The sequence below is a fragment of the Petromyzon marinus genome, chromosome 30, assembly GCF_048934315.1.
Source record: "Petromyzon marinus isolate PM22_M1 ecotype Great Lakes invasive population chromosome 30, UKy_Petmar_22M1.pri1.0, whole genome shotgun sequence".
Taxonomy (NCBI): domain Eukaryota; kingdom Metazoa; phylum Chordata; class Hyperoartia; order Petromyzontiformes; family Petromyzontidae; genus Petromyzon; species Petromyzon marinus.
In genome coordinates, this window is record NC_133696.1 from 368,119 (window position 1) to 393,000 (window position 24,882).

General features: G+C 47.1%; 2 protein-coding genes across 3 annotated transcripts in view; one reads left to right on the plus strand and one right to left on the minus strand.

Annotated features, from left to right (window-relative positions):
• LOC116947418 (endosome/lysosome-associated apoptosis and autophagy regulator family member 2-like) overlaps positions 1 to 24,882 on the minus strand; it is a 303,120-nt gene that overhangs the window by 25,653 nt on the left and 252,585 nt on the right. The gene's annotated exons all lie outside the window — the stretch shown is intronic.
• TBC1D30 (TBC1 domain family member 30) overlaps positions 2,832 to 24,882 on the plus strand; it is a 48,102-nt gene continuing 26,051 nt past the window's right edge. The window contains exons 1-2 of one of the 2 annotated variants that reach the window (XM_032963105.2): positions 2,832 to 5,134; positions 16,704 to 16,868. In XM_032963105.2, coding sequence (XP_032818996.1) covers positions 4,156 to 5,134; positions 16,704 to 16,868 — 1,144 coding nt within the window. In that variant the 5' untranslated portion in view covers positions 2,832 to 4,155. Of the gene's footprint in view, positions 5,135 to 16,703; positions 16,869 to 20,937; positions 22,430 to 24,882 lie in introns of those variants that run through there. The other variant, XM_032963107.2, reaches the window with a different exon arrangement.

Below are 24,882 nucleotides of genomic sequence, written 5' to 3' on the forward strand. Positions count from 1 at the left end.
TGACTTTACCGAATAGAACCAAAGAGTATGGATCATTGCAGTCACGAAAGCTTCAAATCTAGAATAATCTCGGACAGCCCGGAACACAGCCCAAGGCATCTTACAAGACAACAATGATAATGTGTAATTACTATCTTACGTTCGAGCGCGAGTAAATTTTTATTTAAAAACCAAGCTTTGTCCATAATATGGCAAGGCTTGTCACGTAAATAGAACATGCCAATTCGTTACTAGTACAGCACACCGGTGTATTGGAGATCAAATCTACAACATTTGCAATCTGAGTACGACTTTGGCCACTAATTACAACGAGCTGTGTCGCGTGGTAGTGGCGGATTTAACGACACATCCATATTCATTGTGTTATTTTATTTTATCAATTTATTATTTTATTCTCATTCTACGTGACTTTACCGAAAGAACCAAAGAAGACACATCCATATTTACGCGATCTAACCCCCAAAAAAACTATATTTTGGATGATATTGGTCGCGAAAGCCTACGTGTTAAACAAACAGCTTCGTATTTGCTCCTTCACAATGATTATAGGATCACAGAGCTTAGGGGCCGTCCATAAATGACGTCACGCACAAAGGGGGGGGGGGTCAGACATTTCTGACGATGTGTCACAAGGGGGGGGGTTGAAAAATGTGACGTCACATCAAAATGCGCAACTTTAAATAAATATAGACAACACGTTCTACTTAATTAAATAGACTTTTTAATAAATGTTTTCTCCTACAACATCAGAGTGCAGCGGCACATTAAATACGCACTACAATGACAATAGTTTAAAGCGATTTGAAGCATGTTTATTTTTTGGGGGGGGGGGCAGAGCTTTGTGACGTCATATTTAAGGGGGGGTCTGACTTTTTGTGACGCCGTGTGACTAGGGGGGGGGGGTCAAAAATCGTTCAAAATCGCGTGACGTCATTTATGGACGGCCCCTGAGGCAATTGTTGGCGCCGGTTCTGGCTGCCGACCGGCTTCTCTGTGGTATCCTTGTGTCCTCAGACCCAACTATACATAACATCTCACAGCTTATAACAGCAGCCCATGAGCACTCTCACGTGAAACAAACTCGTCACTCTCCCACGTGCTTCACAATAGGCCGTTGTCAGGCTCAGGTGTTAAAATACGCATTAACATAGCTCGCCGAGCAGGTTTAAAACCCGAACAACAGCAATTGATCGAGAGGGCCCTGCATTGGTATGTCGTGGCTGTGTGTTGGAGGAATCCAGAGTCCCCGGAGAAAACGCACGCATATGAGGGGGGGTAGCCCTTGCACATATGCAGGGACAAGTTCACAACCCACATGCTGTACTGCCATCCTGGCCTCCTCGCAGCGCACCAGGTTGGGGAGTTTCACGAATGTACGTGATCCACCAACCCTTGCCTGCAAAGTGCCCGACTCCAGGTGTGTTGCTGAGATGGCGTTATTCCCTGTGACTGCTAAACTATATATGTTTGTCGTGGTATAAATGTGCATACGCCGGGGAGTGGTGGTGCAATGGTTAGCGTATTGCGTTACGAAATCGGCGTCCTGAGTCCAGCTTATCCGTGCCGAATATCAGAACTGATGGCGGTCCTTGGGCTCCCCTAGGTCGATTCGGCCTTACATAATGGTCTGGGCAAGGTTTAAACATCGCTACTGGGGAGACAAAGGCGGCCGGGCGTGGTTCTGGCCACACCATCCATTCGTGCGCTCACTAAAACCTACTTGATTAATACTTTCGGTCGGACTGGGCTCTCACTCGGCCATGAGGTACACGCAGTTGGTAGTTGGATACATCTCTCTTGGGGGCGGTATAGCCTAGTCAATGGGTACCACATCCACCCACTATACCGTGACTACTCCTCATAGACTATTCAAAGCTTACCCGTGTTGAAACGAGTGTGTTAACTCTCATTGACTAGTCAAAGCTTACTCGTGTTGATGCGCGCGTGTGTTAACTCTCATGGACTAGTCAACACTTACCCGTGTTGAAACGCGGGTGTGTTAACTCTCATTGACTATTCAAAGCTTACCCGTGTTGAAACGCGCGTGTGTTAACTCGCATGGACTAGTCAAAGCTTACCCGTGTTGAAACGCGCGTGTGTTAACTCTCATGGACTATTCAAAGCTTACTCGTGTTGAAACGCGCGTGTGTTAACTCTCATGGACTAGTCAAAGCTTACCCGTGTTGAAACGAGTGTGTGTTAACTCTCATGGACTAGTCAAAGCTTACTCGTGTTGATGCGCGCGTGTGTTAACTCTCATGGGCGACCGAGCAGCCATTGGTGGAAATTACACATTACTGTGACGATGCCAGGTCGTCCCTTGAACACGCAAGTGTTAATTGTTCTGTGTAACAATCTGTATACTGTATGCATATTTCGGTAAACGTGGTGGGATATATCTTCGAAGACCTTGTAATTCTACAGGCGAATATTTGAAATGATTGTTTTCAGTTTGACAGTACTACTATGGCAAAAATAAATAAATCTCCTTTATTTCAACGAGGTGTGAGAACCCATTGAGTATACGCGCATTGTTTTAAAGGGAACGCTGTGTTTCCCAGATAAAGACGTGGAGAACAACAATTGATTGAAAGCCCTTGAATGAGAGAAGTAGGCGGTGCAGTGGTTGGCACACTGCACGATGAACCTGTCCAACCTGAGTTCAATTCCCGGCCACGTCTTGCAGAACGTGTGTTAACGCTCATTCCCCGACCCTTGACCAACCCACATCTAACCCACGTGAAGTATGGTGACCCCCTGCCCCATTCACCACGAGACCATCATCCAGCACGTGGATTAACAAAGGGGTTGTGAATTTATTGTACAGTACTGCACTGCATTGTGAATAATATAAAACAGGACTGCATGAATATTCTGCGTCAGTTATTTTGTCGCCACGAGGAGTGTTCAGTGGATAATCGCGTAGCCGGTGTTGACCAATGTGAACAAGACGCACGCGGTATTGACACGAGACACACGATAGGGCTGATCACACGCCTCTAAGAATGCACTGTAGCGGCTTCATTGGGCAGAGCAGTTGGGGACCACAACGTCCAGAATAGCCTCGCAAGACCACCGCGGCCGGCCATTGTCGCAGCTTTGTGTGTTAAACTATTGTTCTTGTGCGTGTGTGTGCGTGTTAAATTACTGTTCGATAGAGTATAGTAGTGTTGGATGTGCCATTACTGTGTAGGAAGTACATTATTATTCGTATCTTGTGTATAGTTAGTTAGCATGAACAGCACAAACACGTATATATGCACACACCACGTATGCAATCTTAACGAACAACTAGCTTTTTTAAATAGGAGCTACTGTATTGCTAAATAAACACTTAAGCACAGCGCCAAAAATAACTTAACGTCGACATTACATCACTTCCCAACTTAACCAGCAACATCCTTGTTACGTTTAAGTGTGTGTACTGCATTGTATATACATGTAACCATTAATCTACGTCTAAGCAATTGTCATAAACTTGTAACTGCAAAACACACCGCGTTGCCAACACGTATGGACACCACCACTTTTATAATGATAAATACTAACGATGTTGCAATGGTTCATATTGTTGGGAAGTTACGTGGTGGAGTGGCCTCAATTAGGACGCACGTTATTTATTTATTTACGTGTCAAGAGGCCCCGCCTGTGGCCGGAGGAGACCGCGGAGCGAGTCGGGTCCCGGTGTTAACCCGGAACCCGCACGCTTACCTGCTACTGCTGCTGCTTCTACTGCTTCTTCCCACGTCAACACTCGCCACACTTGCACCATTATTTTACTTCTCTCTCGCGTGAGTGGCCGTGTCTATCGCTCTCTGTCTTTGTCTCGAGCTGAGCCCGTGTGTCTCTCGCTGTCTCTGTCTGTCTCCCTGTTGTGCGTGTCTTGTGTGTAGCTGTCTCTGGGTCTGTGCGTCTCTTTAGTACTGTATATCAATTTGTCTCTGTGTGTGCGTGATATCTGTGTGTTAACGCTCTCTGTTCTCTAAACTGGTGTAACTTCTATAGTACCGCTGTCTGACTTGTCTACAGTAATTAAACCACCCCCTGCCTCTAGCAGCTCACCTACTTCTGACGTTATTACACTAAGACGAGAGGGAGTCGACTGTCAGCCAACAACACGTCTGTGAGCGCAAGGATGCCGCCACCTGTATAGGCATGGCCAGTCACTCATCCGCTCCGGCTCTGAGCCTCAAGTCTGATGTGTCTGCTACCCCTGTCGCCGTGTTGACGCAAGATCTAGAGCTGACTCTCATTCACCTCGACGACGGCGACCATCAACATTCCGACGCCGACTCCCTCGAAGAGTGTTCCCTCGACTCGTTCGTCAACTCCGTGTCGCTGAGCCAGGACCCTGTTCGGGGAGTTGGCGGTGGAGTCGCTGCTGTAGGTGTTGGTGGAGGAGTCGGAGGCTCTACCTTGGCCCCGTGGGGTCGCCATGGCCAGCGAGGCGATGTTGCTGCTGCCCAGGGAAGCCGGGAAGAGAAGACGATGTCAGGACGACCCAGAGCTGCCATCAACGGCACGAGCGACTGTGGTGGTGGCGGCTCACATTCCCCTAGACCTGCTGCTGCTCCAGTCACGCTGAGAGAGCTGGCGATGCAGTGCACGGACGGGAGCGGTGTGTGCGGAGCGGTCACCCCTCCATGGGGCGATCCTCAGTACGACTCTGAGCAGTGGCACCACCACCAGGCTCGGCACCACCACCTCCTGCTCATGCACCAGCGCAATCAGCAACACCACCATGAAGCAGCTGCTGCTGCTACTGCTGCTGATCCACCTCACCATCAGACGAAGAGGCAAGCTTCATTCGGGTCCAGGCGTGAACATTCCAGATCATCTATCTCAGGAGGACCACCACCATCATCAGGAGCAGCAGCGGGAGGAGACCAACACGGGGTGTCCTCAACCTCCCCGGGGTCAGGACGTGGGGACATGGGGCCTGGCTCCATGCAGTTGGTGGAGTGTCTCCTGACGGAACTCTACGACTCGGGACAACTCCTGCAGCGAGGAGAGAGCTTTGACAGCTCCACAGAGGCGTCGGGCACCGACCGCCCAGGTCCAGACTCCAACTACTTCCAGGAGCTGAGCGCACGACGCACAGCCAAGATGCAGCGGCAGTACCTGGCCAGCAAAGGTGAGAGTGGCAGTGGAGGGGTCAGCGAAGTCGTGAAGTGCCTGGGTTCGTTATTTGTCTCTTACGTTTGTTAGCCGCGTGGTTCGGGAGGTCTCGTACAGAGACCCTCGTGGAATCCTATGTCTCGAGTGTCAAGACTCGATTACCTAGGCGTTATGGAAAAGGTGCCTCGAATGCAGTGATGTCGATGTGGGTTGGTGGATCACCTAAAGATGGGGCCGCCATGTCTGTGTAGGATTTGATCAAATGTTTGGAATAAGAATGTTTGCTTCAACTGCACCATATGCAGGCTTTCTCCATCCCACTCGAAATTATCGGCCTTCTTCAAATATAAAAAATGGATTGGTCAAACATTAGAAATCATGACCCGCTTGAAAATTATTCTTAAGACTTGGACATTTTTCTTGAAGAATTGGCATTGAACTACACTCCAGTTTATTATTTAGCATGAGTGTATTTGAAGTCTTGCTATTGGGGGTGTATGGTTCATTCCATTGAATGAAGGGAGGCATTTTGGCCTTGTCATTGTACTGGTCAGCCCATCGTCACTCTCCGTGAGATACAACAAGTACCTCGTTGTGTCCTCAGATGAGATTTCTCCCCGCCAGATGCCCGTGGAATTTACACCAGTGCCTCAGACACCAATTTATGAGCTCCGCGTCCCACATTGACTCGGGCATTGGTATAATTTGTTTTGATGAATATATACATGCAATGATGACATGACAGTTTGTGGAACCTTCTATAACAATGACTAAACATACCTTTTACATCTACATTATTTACAAAATTTACATGTATATAACTATCTCAGAATAATTCTATTTGCATGTGGTCTGCAAATGAGCTTTGTGCTGGGTCACTGCTCACTGTTGAGTGGTTAAAACAAACTGACTTCGCTAGCTGGTGCCAAAGTCATGTTCTGGGCAAGTGGCTATTGAACGTCTCTTGAGTCCCACTGGATACGTTGGAGCATTGCGTGGCAAACACTGTAGTAGGTACACAACCTAGGCTGGATTGACCTCGTGCATGTACTGTTGTAACGTTCTTACCCGCCCCTACTCGGCATCTGTGAAAAAGAGCGTTATAGCCCATCGGATTCCTCCAGTATAGATCTATATCTTGATTCTGCCATGGTCAGGTTAATATTGTCGTGCGCGTGGCTCGGGAATCTGACGAGGTAGAGTCGGGGAGAGTATTCGGCATTGTAGCGAGGCGTGTTCACCCATAGGTTGAATATGCATACACAATACTGCACGTGCAGCACAGTGTCGTGTATGCATACGCACCCACGTGTCTCTTTGTGTATGTGTTTGAAGTTTGCGTTGGGTGTAGATTTATACATTGTGCTTCTGACCAATTCAGCCACCATCCAGAAAGACGCCGGTGCTATACACTCTTGCGGGGCTGCGGTGTGTGCAGTAGAGAGCATTGCAGCAAAATGAATTGTACTAAGCACAATGTTGAGATATAATCCCCACGACATTGACGTTGGGAGGCATCTCATCTAGCAGTGGATAGACCGCATGGGCTGCTTTACATGTATTTTTTGCAAGTGTTTACATTGTACACAGTGACCAAACACTTTAAGGATTCCTGCAGTCACGAAAGCTTCAAATCAAGATTGACCAAACACTTGTTAGAGATGTACCGGGAGTCTCTTTGGATCCAGTAGCTGCAAAGGTCATTACTTCCGTATATTTTGGGCCCCACGGTGGCTAGGAGATGTTAACGACCTCGCCGAGTTTACAGGAGGTTGTGGGTTCGATCCCGACCCTGATGCCTGTATATATGGAGTTTGCATGTCTCTCTCCCCGTCGTCGCGTGGATTATTCTCCGGTCCTCCAGTTTTTCTCTCCACATTTAGAAAAACGCGTTTAGAGTATTTGCCTGGTATACATTTCAACATGATAAGCCACTTCGTTGAGCTATATCATTTGTGGCCAGGTCGCTTCTGAAAAAGAGCTGTATATTTAAGTGGGCCTTACCTGGTAAAATAAAAATAGTTGTCGTTTCTTTTTACATGCATGCGGTGATAGATTGCATTGAGTGTGGGCCCACCCTTGAGTCCAGGGTTCAGTCGATCTCACCTGTGTAGTAGACTGGGTGAGCGACCAATTATTTCCCTGTATTTCCAGTCCACCGTCCTTGTCGAATAAGTACCAATATCCTGTGCAATGATACATGTTAGCTTCGTGGTGGTATTTGGAAAACTTCCGAAGGGTGCTGGGCAACCGCTTGGTGACACCATGTCATGTCTCCATGAGACGCGTGTGTGTGGTTCTGCCTTTTCTTTTAAGGGACCCCAGAATGCAGGATGCACCCATTATTCTACCAAGTGCAATCGGGCTGTAATTAGCAAAGGTCATATCGGATAATGTAGCGATAACAGCCATGGTCATGGACCTATTATGTTTAAACATTTGCAAAGTGAACACTTGTAAACGCTGCACACCTACTCGCACCACGAATAAGAGCGGCAGTTTTACACACCGTGCTTACCCAGCAGTAACTGCAGGATGTGCATGTGGACTTTTGGCGATCTGTATAAACATTGCCACTGTTGCTTTTATGTGAAGCTAACGTGCCCGCCTACAACAATAGGCATGTGTTGTTAGTGTAAATCCCCCCCCTCCCCAGCGCATGTCCACCCCCCTATCGGTGCCAATGGGTAGACCGCGCTTGGTCTATGGGTATGGCGCGAGAAGTGGGGTAAAGTATGAGTACTCCCACCTTGCCCTAAGACGCTTAGCCAGCGTGGAAGAGTAGGCCAAAATACCCTCTCTAGAGCTCCATCTCGTGGAGGCCCTTCTGTCAGCAGTGACTTGAGCAGGCAATTGCAGGCCTGCACCTTTCCCCCGTTTTACTGTACAGTACTATATTACAGTCAAAAACATCCAAGATAGGGATACATTACAGCACGTCGCTTCTAAAGCCTCAAGGACAACATTTGAACTTTGGACTGACTGCAGGACCGCAGCTCTCATCCTTGACTCTATTAGCCACCACTCCTATTTCTCGCAAATGTTCCTAACCACGGATAATAGGATATGCGAAATTGATCCCCCGCATTACAATGGATAAAAGGGGCCTTCTGTACGCTCCAAATGGTTACTCGACACTTGCTCTCGTGTACCTGTGTTTAGCCACCACTGATTGTTGGAAACCATTCTCTTCTATTGCCTTAAATGTCATTGTCTTTGTAACTCAATCGGTGTCCTAAGCACAGCCACGCTGCCTGCTTGTGTAATACACGAGTGCTGTTCAACGTACGTCTGTTTGCGGTACGCTGCAGTTCCATAATGCATGCGAAATGAGCACCTGCCATTATGACGCCATGTGTCGCGAATATAATGTTTTGTCTACACTGAACTATGTACCTCCTGAGTTAAATTCCCAGTCATGGAATGGCCAGTGGTGAATGATATCTGAACTGGTCTCGGGGAGCGGTGCAGCGTTGTTCTTCGTGCACCCCTCTGAACCTGGCTACTGGAGTTTAATTTACGGTCGCAGCTAAGAACAGTAGCGAGCGATAGCTGAACCGGTCCTGAGCGCCTCACTTCACGAACCTGCACTGACCAGTGTGGTGAAGTATGGTCCAACAAACCCCTATGACCGATATGGCCAGGGGGATGCCTTCGTCCAGCAGTATATTGACAAAGGGATATCCACAAGTATTACTGTACTGTATTAAGATCCCTTTAGATCGCAGGTATAAGAAGACGAGTTTAAGCGTATGCCTGTTTAAACGACCTTTTGACTGTGCTCTTCTCAATTGGAGGCTCTGAGCCACTAGTAGAACATTCACATTTTCATGGTCTATCTAAGATGTCAGCTGTTGACTTGAAGCAAAATCATATTCGTTCACTTTGCATTTCCTAGGTGGTTGGTGGGCTGAGTTGACACACGAGCGTCATTTTTATTCATGACCTTCCACTTGAAATACAGAAAGTCAACTTTTGTTCAAGGTTTCTGCTTGCTCAAATTAGCATTGAGACGCCACTTATCATTGTAGACGCCGAAAGGGCGATGCTAATAAGATGGAAAGTGAGATACAAAGCGTTAAAGGAATAACATTGATTTAAAATGCTTGGCCTTGCAGCTACACTGCTAGACTAACAATCAGAAGGCTGCGAGATCAAATCCTGGTTGGGCATTGACTCGGCTCATCATTGCACTCGGGCTAATAAGGGAAGGGGGACCACTTTGCGAATAAACAACAGTGGCATTTTTATGGAGATACTAGCCCCCTTGGAAATGTAGAATTTCCACCAACCGGTCCAGGGTCGCCCGGTGGAGTTGCTTGTTCGAGCAACGGGACCCGCTGGCTTGACGCTCATAACGACGGTGTCAACAATAATATAAGTTATGAAATAGCTTGTTTACCACTGGCGGATTTCACTCTTTTTGAGTGCACTTGCCTCAAGTATCGTGGTCGAGAGGATGTTTTTTGGAACGACAAGTGACGCCACCTTTTGTTAATCCAACTAGCGGGCCCCCTTCACGCGCGGCTGTGCACTGTTCAGCTCTGCTCGAGCCGCTCCTCGGTGTGTTTGCGATCATCTGAGCAAACCCTGTTATTGACCTGAAATCCATTTTGATGTGGTAGATGTGGCAGGCCCTGTTACTTCATAGGGTACGCACACTTTTGTCCATGACCTATTGCAACTAAATTCATGGGACGCGTGGCAAACGTTTGACTCGCAATCCGAACGTCGGCAATTATAATCTCGGTCTGGAGTTAAACACAGCTCATCGTCCCTCCTGGAGTTAATAAAATAAGTTCCACTCCCAGAGAAGGCAATACATTTGTTCGTTGGAAAAATGTGAAATATATATGCTGTCAATTCTAGGTGCACTACAGCCAGAGCCAAGTGAGACTCAACCCGGCATTGAAACGTCTCTGCTGTCGCTACTTCGGCACAGGATGTAGCCGATGTTGAGCAATGACTACGGGTCCCTTATTTAGTCGTTGCAGTGTGCTGACAAAAGAGTATCTGCTCTTTGTTATGACCACGCAAGTAGGGGTTGTAGAGTAGTCCGGGTATAGCGCACTCATTATAAAAGTGCCATGCTGTATTGTTTCTTTGTCAAGATTAGTTCTGCTCTAACAATGAACAATTAAACTCAGCGTACACAGTCTGATAATGTTGATGCAAAATAGCGGATTTGGCAGCTGAACAAAACAGGAATCTCAGCTTGCTTTGCATACCAAGATGACTTCACACTTCTTCGCTCAGTGCACACAGCCTGGTGAATGCCATCAGCTGGGATAACTGAGATTGTGACAATTAATGTAGGCACCGTCAGGACAAGGCAACTGTAGACCTGTCCCAGCATTATTAGGACTCGTCAGTACTGTATAACTTTCATTGCCAACTGCTGCTCTCAATTGTGCCGGAGGGGCTTATGTTAAACAGCCCGATCCTCGAATTTTGGGGACAAATTCTGCATGCTGTGATTCAAGTCAAACCACCAGACAGCTGCCATAAACAAACTTGTTTTTATCCGAGCTGTTAAACATGACTGCCACCACAGAGTGAGTAGCGCTTTGGTCAATGTGTAAGCGGCGATGGAACCCGTCGGTCAAAAGATTTTAACAATGGGGGTAGACTAACAAAAGCGTGGCAGCCAGTAGAAAGAGTTTGTCCGAGGGCACGACCAGCAAAGAGATGGAGCTATGAGATCGGCCCGTGCACAGGAGCAAAAGGACTTGGGGATGGGGGCGGGGGTTAGCAAGTGACTGCAGAGACAACGTTGCATGTCAAATGTAACACGAGCCTCGTGCTTGCCCCTTGTGAAGCCAAACGATCGTTGTTTTACAGCTGATACACCTGGCAGGTGGATTATTATATCGCAGAATCGTGATAGATGGTGATGTCTTGGGAAGGCGTTCATACAGCAGTGGATTGATCTGGCTGATGATGATAGCTGTAGTCGGGAATTGAATGATGACGATAGAATCTGGCAGTCACACAGGAGCCCTTGAATTATACAATCGCGTTTTCTAAGCGTTTGCAAGAAAAGGACTGCTGGCTGAATCCGAGTAAGACATGGTTCACAACGTCCTGCTCCCACCGAGTGGCATTGCGGGGTGGCTTTCAGCTCCCAATAAAGCGGGTCGCGGTCTGTTTGTCCTAAAAAGAAACGTCACAAACCAACCGGATTAATCTCCCCTTCCACATGGCGGCGTGCATTGAGGCGGCATGCCCAACCGACACCGCATCGCGCCACGGGAAATCGGACTCCGATCCGAGACGCTGAATCCCGCGTGGGCGCAGTCGCTCGCGCGCCTGTGAATGGCCGCGTTGTGATCGGCAGCGATGGACGATGCTGAGCGCAGGATTTCTCAGGGTGCTCTCATGTCCACCGGGGCCACGAACACAGAACTGGGCACAATGTTGCCCTAATGGGCTTGACAGCTCGGCAAAAAAGGCGCTTGTGTGAATGTAGCCAGTGTGCAGCATGCGTGTGTCGGGTTACTGTCGACGTGGGCGCACTGCGAGGCTATGTGTGTGTGTCTGAACAAGCCGGGTCAAAGTGTCCGTGTACTCCCACACGAGCCACTCTGTGGTCTTCGTTGGCGGCCCTGAGGATGTGCTGGAGATTCCACACTCCTCTGACGGGGCCAATCTACAAAGAGCAACCACTGTTGACATCTCACAGGGTGGTACCCATTTAGTGTGAGTGCAGCGCTCCGAGCGCCACAGTGGCACCCGGCTAGATTTATGGTGTGTGTGCATTTTTGCATGCGTGTATTTGTGTATTGTGTACATAATTACGCGTTGCATATTGAGTGGTGGAACAGTACATAGAGCGAGCGCACTTCACGATGAACCCGTAGACCTGGGTTCAATTTCCAGCCACGATTTACATTAGTGGTGCGCGATAACTGGACTTGTTTTCGAATGAGTTCCTGGGGAAACAAAAGCAGTAGCATGGTTGTGGCCAAACCACCTTTTGTTTTGTTAGCCATGCTGGTCTTTAAGGGTGGAACGAGTCACCCTCCGGGAATCCTGTAACTCGTCTGCTTCAGAATAAATATTTAACATAAATAATGGATGGGGAATTCCACTTAATAATATATTTTGCAGAAGTTGAAGGTGCGTCGTAAAATCCGACATGCGCCCTGAAACGTGGCACCTTGACATGCAAGTTATAATTGTACACAGCGTGCAACCCATGTGCCGCTCAATCTCCATGCCACTCGCTCTGATATGCCCTCAGTCCGCCAGACGGATTTTAGCAAAGTGCTCTGAGAGAAAATGTTTCCCAGTACTTTACATAGTTGTTAAAATATGTATTGTTCTTTTGTACATCTGGAAACCCACAGGAGAGTTCTGCATATACTCTGCTGTTACTGGTATTTAGTAGCTTTGAGACATGTGGTATTGTCTTACAAGAAGCACCGTTTGTAAGACAATACAATTTTAGCACTCCAATCAGTTCTGGCCACCGTTATTCCAGTGGTCCGTGTTATGTTACTCTGCATTTCCCCGCATCGTATTTACCCGCCTAAATGTACTGTGAAGAAGGGCTATTGCCAGAGCCTCTAGAATGCTTTAATCAAAGGCAGCAGTGTCATTGAATGACTTATTTTTTGTCATATAAATGTTGATTTTTGGAAACACCCAAAAGTTTTGTGTCTTTCTGATGTGTCTTTTAATCCGGACACTACAATAACATTTGTACACTCAAAACACTTCCCCCTCTCGTCCATAAAGCTAAATCGTGGATCTTTGTATTCTGTATGTCGCTACGACCGTCATCTCTGTACTGTAGTGTGCACAGTATTACCACAAGGCGATACTGTACAATACAATACACTACTGCTGTGTGCGGAGTAGTATTGCCTTGTGGGACAGTCGGGTGTGATATCGCTTCTGTGGGGCGTTGCCCGAAAGGAACAATTTACCAAACCTGTGACTATTCTCTGCCAATATGGTGATGACAGTAATATACGTGCGGGACCTTTTACAGCCAAACATATTTTCACACCCGTGCGATAATTGTTCCCACGGTGCAGCGTTCAGAGAGCCGAGATTATTGGCTTGAAGCTCAGATTATCTTGCAGCCCATGAACCATGGCCCCAAAGTCCAGCGTGGAAACTATGATGCCCCAGTGGTATATATGCAATATTTGAATGCGTTAAACAAGCGTTTTTACCTTACGAAATTCACCTGTGTGGGATGTTTCAGTTATGACCTCCTGTGTTGGTTATGTCTGGGCATTATTGACTCTCCCGCGCCCACACATGCAAAGTAAACACTTAGCAACGACATTGATAAACTATTCCAGTGCAGAACCTTCCGAAACTCTGTCAGACATTCCTGGCAAAACAAATACATTATAAAACTTAATAAAATATATACTTAACTATGGCCTATGACCAAATCGCATGGAATGCGCATGTAGATCTCGTCACATCACGCAAAATGGTGATGGCTTGGATGGGTAACAACTATGCAGGTGTAATAAGGCTGCAGGGTTATACTGTCGGTCGGCCAAAGGGCAGTGCAGCAACATCCATTAATGTGCTGTACTTTGCTCCAACATATATGCTCCCCACCCTCGCCGATCTGAAGTGACTAGCATAGTGAAGTATGGTGAAATTTAACCCCTCGACTGATAGTGTGGGGAGGCCCTCACACAGCAGTGGGTTATAAATTTGCAACCTGTTCAGATTAAATATCTCTTTTGTAAGGGGAAACGTGGACGTCTATATTAAAAGTGTATTTTTAAACAATACAGTACTGTAATTAATTTATAAAATACAAAATAAACGTAAGTAGGTGAACAAAGTGGCTCGTGGAAGATATGGAGACACGCGGCAGCGCTGTGATTGTCTGACGTCCCCCACATTACTTCATGTCCGACAGTCGCAGCTGCCGCTTGTCAATGTCGCTTGGGAATTTGGCACACAACAAGCAGCTGATGATGAAATCCCGGGATTTAATTTGGGATACAAGCTGTGTCTTCATCACACACATTGTTTTGTATTTATCTATTTCCCCACAACACGCCGTATCGCCTCGATGCCCTACCCGGTGTGAGGTGACTTTTCAGGCTTGGCAACCAAGGGAAGACGGGGAGTGGATTTGTGGAGCTCTCAGCCCGAATGTAGTGAAGGTGAAGCCGTGCAACGACTTGTCCATGAGAGTCCCTCTGGAGGTGTTTGTCCATGCTGACCACACGCGACCCACACCGCCACGACCTGTCGGTGGACTGGCGGTGTCCGCGTTGACACCGCTGGCTGCACGGAGGCGAGAGGGATTTAAAGAAACCCGCACCATTGTTTCAACTGCCTCTCGGGGAGATCAAAATGAAACACTAACCTCTGATTTGTAAGTCCAGCACGCAAACTGTAAACACCACGACGGCACTCCCTGAGTATTGGAGGACAGTTCCTCTTCATAAGAATAGAGTCCTGCCAATGACTCAGTCTCACCCTTTACTCCACCTGGCTCGGAGGAGATTTCACCTGTGAAGTTGCATGGGAATTGTCTCGACAACGCTTTGTGAAGACTGCCATAGTTTACAGGTTACGTCTTTCCTGACTCTCAGAAGGAAGCCGTGGACATTACTGTACAGCACATGTGGTATAATCATGACTGTACGTGCATACTGTGGTTTGCTGGCTCAGCTGTGGGTGGTGTCCACCGGTGTTCGTCATCATCTGGCAGAGGAGAGGTTTCTCCGTCAAGAGAAGGAATTCCTAGCGTACCTCTGTTTAATTGAGTGAACGCGACCAACAGTAGTCGGAGTCGGGACGTTGGTGGAACTGGTCGGGTCACCCTCGGGGTGTCCCACCCCAACATTCCGTCACGGGAGCTTGACTCAGGTGAAACCTGTTTGGCTGATTGACGTAATGAATGAATGAATAACATTTTTAAAACAACTCGCGCAGCAGCGCATAAACAAACCTGCCTTGTGAAGTCACGAGCTATTACTCGTGCACTGCTGCAGACCTGAAAGTTAACATGGGAAGCTCAACCCAGACACACGGAGAGTGCGTGCGCCCATCTCAATATCGTAACCCCGTCCACTCTGTCACTAGCCCCGCCCAGTCTGTCACTAGCCCTGTCCACTCTATCACTAGCCCCCCACTCGGTCACTAGCCCCCCACTCGGTCACTAGCCCCCCACTCGGTCACTAGCCCCACTCACTCCGAGTGGCCGCCTCCTCGCCCCCCTCCCCCACCTCCTCCTGCTCTCCTGCCAATGCGTTGAGCGTGAGAGGTCGGAAATGTTTTAACCGGGAGAGCAAAAGCATTTGAAGCAGTTGGCTTGGCACCCCAGCCACAGCCCTTCTGAAACCGGGGCTGTGTCCTTGCCAAACGGAAATGTTCGGTAGCAGAGGCGGCGCTGTGGCTTGACCTCTCGGCGGCTAGGCGGCGCTGTGGATTGACCTCTCGGCGGCTAGGTGGCGCTGTGAATTGACCTCTCGGCGGCTAGGTGGCGCTGTGAATTGACCTCTCGGCGGCTGGGTGGCACTGTGAATTGACCGCTCGGCGGCTAGGTGGCGCTGTGGTTAGAGTGGCCGCAACCCCTGCGTCAGAAGGCTGCTGTCCTTACACAATCCCAGTTTCGGGCTTGAGCAAAACAAATAATCCCCAATGTATTTCAATTGTGTTATTGGCATCCTTTAATGAGACAGAATCCATTTAGAAATGTCTCGGAGCAGTGAGCATGTTATATCAGAAACTGTCTCTGGAAGAGGTTCATTCCAGGACATTTCCCCAAAAACGATTTAACTATTATTTTTGTATCCTTCACACAGAAGAGTACACCGTTCCTGCACGTTATTTAATATTTATGAACCTGACAATCTTTACCTGCGTAAATATATCCCATCTATATGTACACGTATCTGTATAAGCGTGTATGCATGTCAGCGTAGTGCTAATTACACTGCGCTATGAACCCGCTGACCTGATTTTCGATCCCCGCTCACGATACCTGAACTGGTCCTGGGCCTTCCCTAGGTCGACTCGGCAATGGGGAGAGAAAGGTGGCCTGCGCGTGGTGCTGTCCAATATGTGCTCTCTAACAGCACTTGCCCCAGCAGTCTGATAAAGGCTACATGGGGAAACTCTGTATCTGTATTTGTGTATCATGCAAAACGTACCCCTATGGTCTATAAGGTTCAATGGTGGATCTGTACCTGCATGTATGTGCATGTGACTGTATCTCTGTGTATATCTCTGGATATGTGGATATCTGTGTGTACATATCTGTGTGTGTGTTTTCTATACAGGGGAGCTGTGGTGCAGTGGTTAATGCGATGAACTATGAACCCGGAGGCCCGAGTTCAATTCCTGCTCACGGTTAACACCAGTGACGATTATCTGAACTGGTCATAGACCTCCCCCAGGTCAACTCGAGTAAAATGAGTACCTGGTTCGGTGTGTAAATATCACCACCTGGGAGACAAAGGTGGTGAGGCGTGGTACTGGCCACGCACCCCTCGCGTGCGCCGTGCCGGTCTTCATGTGCGCCGCTCGCTGACGGCACTTGCCCCAACGCTGTGCTAAAGGGTGGGGGGGTCTTTGTCTTTGTCTCTCTACAGACGTGGTCGAGCTGCTGCGCGTGCGAGCCGAGTTGCAGGAGAGGACTGTGCTGCGCTCCACGCAGCTCGTGAGGCAGCTGCGCTTGCGCGACCGTCGCGCCGAGCGCCTGCAGCGCCACTGTGACGTCCTCACCGCGTGCCTGCAGGCCGCGTCGCAAAAACGCCGTGAGTGGTCAGGCGGCGCGCGCACCCTCGCACGCGTCAGTGCCGTCGTCTGCCATCCATCATCAAGGGTCGCCACGAAGAGTCGTCGTCATCACAATGACCGCTTAGTTGTCTGTTTCATCTTCGTCATTTTAGTTGACAACATTGGGATGAGCTACATCATGAGTATCTACATCATCAATGGCATCCTTATTATAACAAACACATCGTCATTGTCAACTTAATGACCATACGATCATCTTGCGTTTAGTTTCATCACACTAACCATCAAATTCTTTATCAGTATAATCATCATCAGTATCCCCATTATTAGTGGCATCATAATTATGATTATTAATGTCCATCAATCACTAGATTGACGTGCATATCTCTCATTGATCAGGGCTAAATTTCAGCCAGGCCTGTTCAGATGGGTGTTTAAGAAAATACTTGCGCAGGCATGCATCACATCCAGTATAACTCTCGCTGTGGTTGTGGCTACAAACCGCATGCCACTACTGTCCTGCCTTCAGGACCACACAGAAAATATTCCTTGAGAAACCAAGCCCTGCCAATGACCATGCATTTTGCTGTCAGCATCATCAGCATATCTAGCATTTTTATGGTATCCTACATCTTCATAACAGCGCTCAATGATCATCATAATTCAGCAGCAGCAACTGTCTTCATCATGAAAATTGTATTCACGATGACTAATTTTCATTATTCATTCGGCTAAATGAACCATCATGACTGAGATGAATTAGTAATGTTATCATCATCGTGACCTTTATCAACATCATAATCATGGCAATCACCTTCATGTTGATGATTATAATTTTCACAATAACACAGGGTCATCGTCATGACCATGAATCGATAGTACAATCAACGTGGTCGTCGTGCATAGAGAGGGGCCAGTACCATAGGAATGTGGAATTCCCACCACCTGGCTCAGAGCCAGCAATGGAGGTGAGTGTCGCCACACTTTCGTTTGAGGCGGTTTGACTCGACTGGAATGTCTGTAGATGCCTGTCGGTAATTTTGTGAACACATGACTGTCGCGTATGCCCATGAAACGTGATCTCTTTATATCGGCATGCATCTGGGCTTTCGAAGATTAAGGTCGCAATGGCTTTATGAATCCTGCTTCTAAGCCGTTATCTGCGGCTTCATACTCCATGATTCATGCTGTATGCTTCTTGCTTCACGAATGTGTAATCTGTGCTCTACGCTTCCCACTACGAGCTGGATACGCTGCTCTGTGCGTCTTTGTGCTTCACGAGCGATAATTCACGAATTGTGCTTCTTGCTTCACGTTTCCCTGATCTGTGACCTATTTTCCCTGCGTTATGCTTCACGCCTCATTGTCCACAATGCGTGTGCTCTGATTTATGCCTCGCCCTTCGTAATCTGTGGTCCTCGCTTCATGATTTGTTTCCTATTTAAACGCTGAGCGCCACGCTTTGTGCGTTATGCTTTTTTAGGATGCGCGGCACGTTTCAGCCCTGTTGATTCATGGCTCATGAGCCATGCTTAGTGTGCCATGCGTTTTGCTGAATTAGGATTCAAAATCTTTACGTGTCTTGTGTTTAATGATCAACGTCTGTTCTGCTTGCTTTGCTGCACCCCCATTGTCACAATTCAGAGTGAATGCTCCACCGTTACCGTGTGTGTGTGTGTGTGTTGAGTTTGCTTTGGACATGCCCTTCATAGGCGCTCACTAACAGCACTTGTCCCAAAAGTCTGTTCAGACTATACGGGGGAGCTTTGTCTTTGTTTTTTGGTACTAAGATTGTGTACACTTTACAAATGGTGGGCTGCAGTCAACGATAAAACCATAGGTGGAGTTTGACTTCTATATTTGGGTGAGGAAGGAGGCATGGGTTCGCTTTGTCCTTCACATTAGGAATCACGGGTGCATAATTTGTTTATTTTTTATCTTTATTGTAAACTACTGAAAATAAATTAATACAGGTGTCCAGTTTGGGGGGGTATTGCCCCCTCGTGCCCCCCCCCCCCTGCAAACTCTGTCCACTCATAAAAGGTTCTTATGAGTGGAGATCCCAGGAATACAAAAGATAGAAGTCAGCCATTGTGAATAGCATTAAAACACGCACACACTTTTTAATACATTTGGACTATTTAATGTTCCTCAAGGATACACGTCCTGTGTCTTAGTCTACCGGATCCAATTGGATGTATTGTGCGGTTTTAAAATCTGCCAGGGCCCTGTGGCCACGTCTGTCCTCCCTTCCTGATTGAGCAGCAGTAGTTGTTGTTGAGTACCTCTGGTATCTGTGCCGTTCTCACAGCGCAGGGCACCGGTGAAGGCGCCGTCTTTCACAGGGGCCACGGTCTCACCTGCGGTAGAGTCATAGTGGGGGGCAGGTGTTGCTACGAGGCTTCACACAATTAGGTAATTTATCAGCAATTTTCTTGTTTGTAGAATTTTAAACATGGCTCGGGCACACATGGCTCAGTATTTCAAAATGTTCATATTTTATAGAGCCAAAAATACCCCCTCTATTAGGATATAATGAAGCAATTATTGAATAATAATTACTTATTTACTCAGGAAATATTTACTTATGGAGTCCGAAGAATGTTTTTATAAGAGTCCTGCTACATGGTGATGTTTTACCAACACCGATGAAGTAAAATGTGTTTTAGCTGTGGGAGGAAACGGGAGAATCCAGAGAAAATCCGTACAGAACGGAGGGAGAGCATTCAAACTTCACACAAGAAGGCACCCGAGTGGGGAATCAAACCCAGGTCCTTGTTCCTGTGAGACTCGATCATTACTGCTGTGGCACCCTGCCGGCCTGTATCGTGAGTTTAGTCACAAACTCGTGACACGTCCATTGAATCTTGTCTGTGAGAATCCATTATTCTGATGCAAATATATTTCTAGTTTTGTCATGTTAATGAAGATAATAAAGTTATATTATTATTTTCACCAATCATCTGCATGCATGCTTGAAATTGCATGAGAAATGGATGGACACGTGGATTGGAGGACATGGGAAAACATAATAATAGGGTTTTTCCCCTTTTTTCTGGCAACAAGACTGAAATCTCTTTCACGGAATCATGTCTGCATTAACCACAATACCTGTGGTCAAAATGCGAACAAAAAACACACTGATAATATATTGGCATTGTCCTTGAAACTGATTGGTCCACACCAGAGACGGCTTTCTTTTGAGCCTCTTCTCAATTTGTGCTAGACCAGAGGACGCCAAAAGGCGTAGAGCTCAAAGACAATGCACTATCAAAGTAATGAGGTGCTCGGGGTAAGCATCTACATCATTAGACCTCCTTTGCCAGTACCAAAATATAATATATATGAAAACATTAGAGACATCAAATTGACCGTTAAGAAAAATGGGCTTGGTTAGAGCACATCGTTATCAGGGATGATGATCGATACTGAGCACAGTGGCAAGTAAGGGAGGGGACAGCCGCTGCAGAGATCAAGCCACGAGGTCGACTCGTGTGCAGAACTGGATGGATTGGTGTATCACGAGGCCGGGAGTGATGGTGACAACTTGGGGAGATCGTCCAACGGTGGTGAGATCATGGCTGATGATGTGACAACATAGATTCTTACTATTCCATGGGCCACGAGGTCAATTCATGACAATAAATTGTAACAATTCATTGACGTATTGGGAGCTCCATCTGCTGTGAAAAATGCCATTCACATTCCCACTCATATCCTTCCATGTTATCGTGGGTTGTGTTTTACCATCAAACTGGTGCTTACATATTTTTCATATAACTTGGCATCATCCAGCCTGATAGCACTGTAGCAGAGGGCTCAACTCCCAATTGTTAGGTTTCAACTTCAAACCTGGGCCAGTGGTTCACATTGCCCAAAAAAACAATACGACTTTGCGGGAAGTCGCTAGGCCTTGTCCTATGGGAGGTACTGGCCCCCACCATCGCTTCCGTTCCTTCCTTGAAACATCTCCCATCTCTTCTCCCGAGCACATCCTCCTGATACTACTACTCCCTAACCCCCCCCCGCCCCCCCCAGCTACGACCAGGCCTACCCAAACACCGATCACTACCCCAACCCCTATCACTACCCCTACCCCTCCTTAACCTCTACCTATTCTTCTGTCACCATAACTACACCACTACTTTTAATAATATTCTTGGGTCTTTCGGTAAAGTCACATAGATAGGTTCAAGGAATATGACAAAAAATATAAAAAACTACGACGTTTCGATCGCAACACAAGCGGTCTTTATTTTAACCACTGTAATCTCTTACCCTGGACTAACACACGATATAAATCTATATAAGATGAGAATGCAAAGTTTCTTCACACGATCATAACTACCAATCGAGTCAAGATCACCTGAGTATAGATATGCTCTGACTTGCCTGGACATTACACGAGCGGTGTGAGCTTGCCTTCGTGTCTCCCTGTGTGTTTCATGAAACTATAAAGAGGCAGCCCCTCAATGTCTTGCTCATGCAACTACTGTTGAAAGGGCCTCCACTCGAGAGCTTTGGAGAGCTCCTCTCGAGGGTATTTTGGCCTACTCTTCCATGCTGGCCAGATGTCTTGGAAGAGGTGGGAGATTCCCACACTTTAGCCCATGACCTGGGATCTGCTGATGGACTAGCTGTGGCATTGCACCCATTTACGTGGCCGAGTGGCCACAGGCAAACGTTCACGTTCAGTAATCCACACCCACACGCTGTGGTACGGCACCATCCACTGCACCTTTGCCACGCAAACATTTGCCTGTAGCCATAGCACAGCATAGTCTGAATTCATTATGTCTCAGGAATTAAAAAAGTCAGACAATGTGCTGCGGTCAATGGCATTACAAGCATTCTGTGTGGGGGACACCACGTGCTCGTGTTAAACTGATGCTGCAGCACAACGATAGGGCAGACGGTGCCATGAGAACGGTCATTCTTCTTCTCGTCTCTACGTAAGATGCCCGACAAAGGTGCTGCCAGCCTTGGGGGCTTGACGAGATTCAGTTGAATTCTTTGAATGTAAAAAACCGAAGGTTATTTTAACACTCGGTGGGACGATAGAGTAATATATAATTGTTTCGTGTCATTGTAATGTGTTTACTGATTTGGTTAGTTCCATGGGATTGCTTGTTTAAATTTAGACAAGGTGTTTGTGTGGGGATTTATGGGGATTAATGCCCATGTCACAGAACTAAGCCTGCACAGCTGATATCAAATGTTGGGGAGAAGTCTGTTCCAGACTATGTGGGACTGTCATCTCGTTACCAACTATATAGTAATCATAATAATAGCACACAACGATGACGACGTCGATGATAATGATGATTATGGTGACGACAACTTTCAGGCTTATGAGCAATTAAAAGCGTTCCCAACGTGTGATGGCATCGCCATATCAGGGCTGGGTAGGGAGAACACGAGCGCCAATGGGTGACTCAGTGGGCCCGGCCCTACTCTGACGTCACAGTCTGTGGCTCCACCCACCGCAACTCCGTACACCCCGACCGCTCCAGCTCGTCGAGAACGCATTCTCCACGACGGCGGCCAGTGGTCACTGCTGGCATGAAGATACTGCAGGGTGAGTGTGCGCTCGCTGTGCCCGGCGCGTCCGATCGCGTGCGCTTCCTCGTGGCCGGTCAGCCGTACGATCGGTCAGCCTGCAGCGTAAATGTTGGGTGCATCGGTCGTAGCGGGGCACCCAAACCAAACGATTAATCGTAATTATAATTATTGTGCTTGGGCACTGCTGTTCCTTTTATTGTTGTTAATTGTTTTATTGTTGCCGTAAATATAAATCTTCAGATTACATCCACGTCTTATGATTTTACTCATTGTCTTTTTAAAAATAATTTTCAATGGTGCGTAATTACATGTTACATTTCATTGTGTGTTATTTTTATTAATGCTATGATGAGGTCATGTGGTGTTGTGGCAATGTTATTCACATTGTGTACAAATGCTACTCGTCTAACGACTGCTGTCTTGCGTGGTAGTTTTGGTGTAATCATTACATCCTAAATAACGAGCGAATCTCTCCGCTGGGTGTCACGGCCGATGGACTCGGCTCATGGTCGGACACTCGTGAGTTCAGATCCCGGTCAGAGGTTAACTCGGCCTCGAATATTTTTTGGTCCGTTCGATCAAATGTAAAATGACAACAATGATTGTCTTACGGAGAGACTGGCCCCTTCCATGGGAATGTGGAATGTATACCCCTGGCTCAGGGCTGATAACAGAAATGAGTGTTGCTCATTTGAGCAGGGAGACACTTTGACGGAGTATACAGTGAGGGAAAAAAGTATTTGATCCCCTGCTGATTTTGTATGTTTGCCCACTGACAAAGAAATGATCAGCCTATAATTTTAATGGTAGGTTTATTTGAGCAGTGAGAGACAGAATAACAACAACAAAAATCCAGAAAAACGCATGTCAAAAATGTTATAAATTGATTTGCCTTTTAATTAGGGGAATAAGTATTTGACCCCTCTGCAAAACATGACTTAGTACTTGGTGGTAAAACCCTTGTTGGCAATCACAGAGGTCAGACGTTTTTTTGTAGTTGGCCACCAGTTTTGCACACATCTCAGGAGGGATTTTGTCCCACTCCTCTTTGCAGATCTTCTCCAAGTCATTAAGGTTTCGAGGCTGACGTTTGGCAACTCGAACCTTCAGCTCCCTCCACAGATTTTCTATGAGATTAAGGTCTGGAGACTGGCTAGGTCACTCCAGGACCTTAATGTGCTTCTTCTTGAGCCACTCCTTTGTTGTCTTGGCCGTGTGTTTTGGGTCATTGTCATGCTGGAATACCCATCCACGACCCATTTTCAATGCCCTGGCTGAGGGAAGGAGGTTCTCACCCAAGAGTTGACGGTACATTGCCCCGTCCATCGTCCCCTTGATGCGGTGAAGTTGTCCTGTCCCCTTAGCAGAAAAACACCCTCAAAGCATAATGTTTCCACCTCCATGTTTGACGGTGGGGATGGTGTTCTTGGGGTCATAGGCAGCATTCCTCCTCCTCCAAACACGGCGAATTGAGTTTATGCCAAAGAGCTCCATTTTGGTCTCATCTGACCACAACACTTTCACCCAGTTGTCCTCTGAATCATTCAGATGTTCATTGGCAAACTTCAGACGGGCATGTATATGTGCTTTCTTGAGCAGGGGGACCTTGCGGGTGCTGCAGGATTTCAGTGTGTTACCAATTGTTTTCTTAGTGACTATGGTCCCAGCTGCCTTGAGATCATTGACAAGAGCCTCCCGTGTAGTTCTGGGCTGATTCCTCACCGTTCTCATGATCATTGCAACTCCACGAGGTGAGATCTTGCATGGAGCCCCAGGCCGAGGGAGATTGACAGTTCGTTTGTGTTTCTTCCATTTGTGAATAATCGCACCAACTGTTGTCACCTTCTCACCAAGCTGCTTGGCAATGGTCTTGTAGCCCATTCCAGCCTTGTGTAGGTCTACAATCTTGTCCCTGACATCCTTGGAGAGCTCTTTGGTCTTGGCCATGGTGGAGAGTTTGGAATCTGATTGATTGCTTCTATGGACAGGTGTCTTTTATACAGGTAACAAGCTGAGATTAGGAGCACTCCCTTTAAGAGTGTGCTCCTAATCTCAGCTCGTTACCTGTATAAAAGACACCTGGGAGCCAGAAATCTTTCTGATTGAGAGGGGGTCAAATACTTATTTCCCTCATTAAAATGCAAATCAATTCATAACATTTTTGACATGCGTTTTTCTGGGTTTTGTTGTTATTCTGTCTCTCACTGTTCAAATAAACCTGCCATTAAAATTATAGACTGATCATTTCTTTGTCCGTGGGCAAACGTACAAAATCAGTAGGGGATCAAATACTTTTTTCCCTCACTGTATATGTTTTGTGTCTGTGGCTTTGTGTATTGCCTGCACAAGGTTGTAATAGTACACCGTGTTTTCTCACTAATTGTAATTCAATTGAATATGGTTTCACATTGAGATTTAAATATATTTTGTTCGGACGATTGTGGAATATCTGACATTGATGGCGTTTTC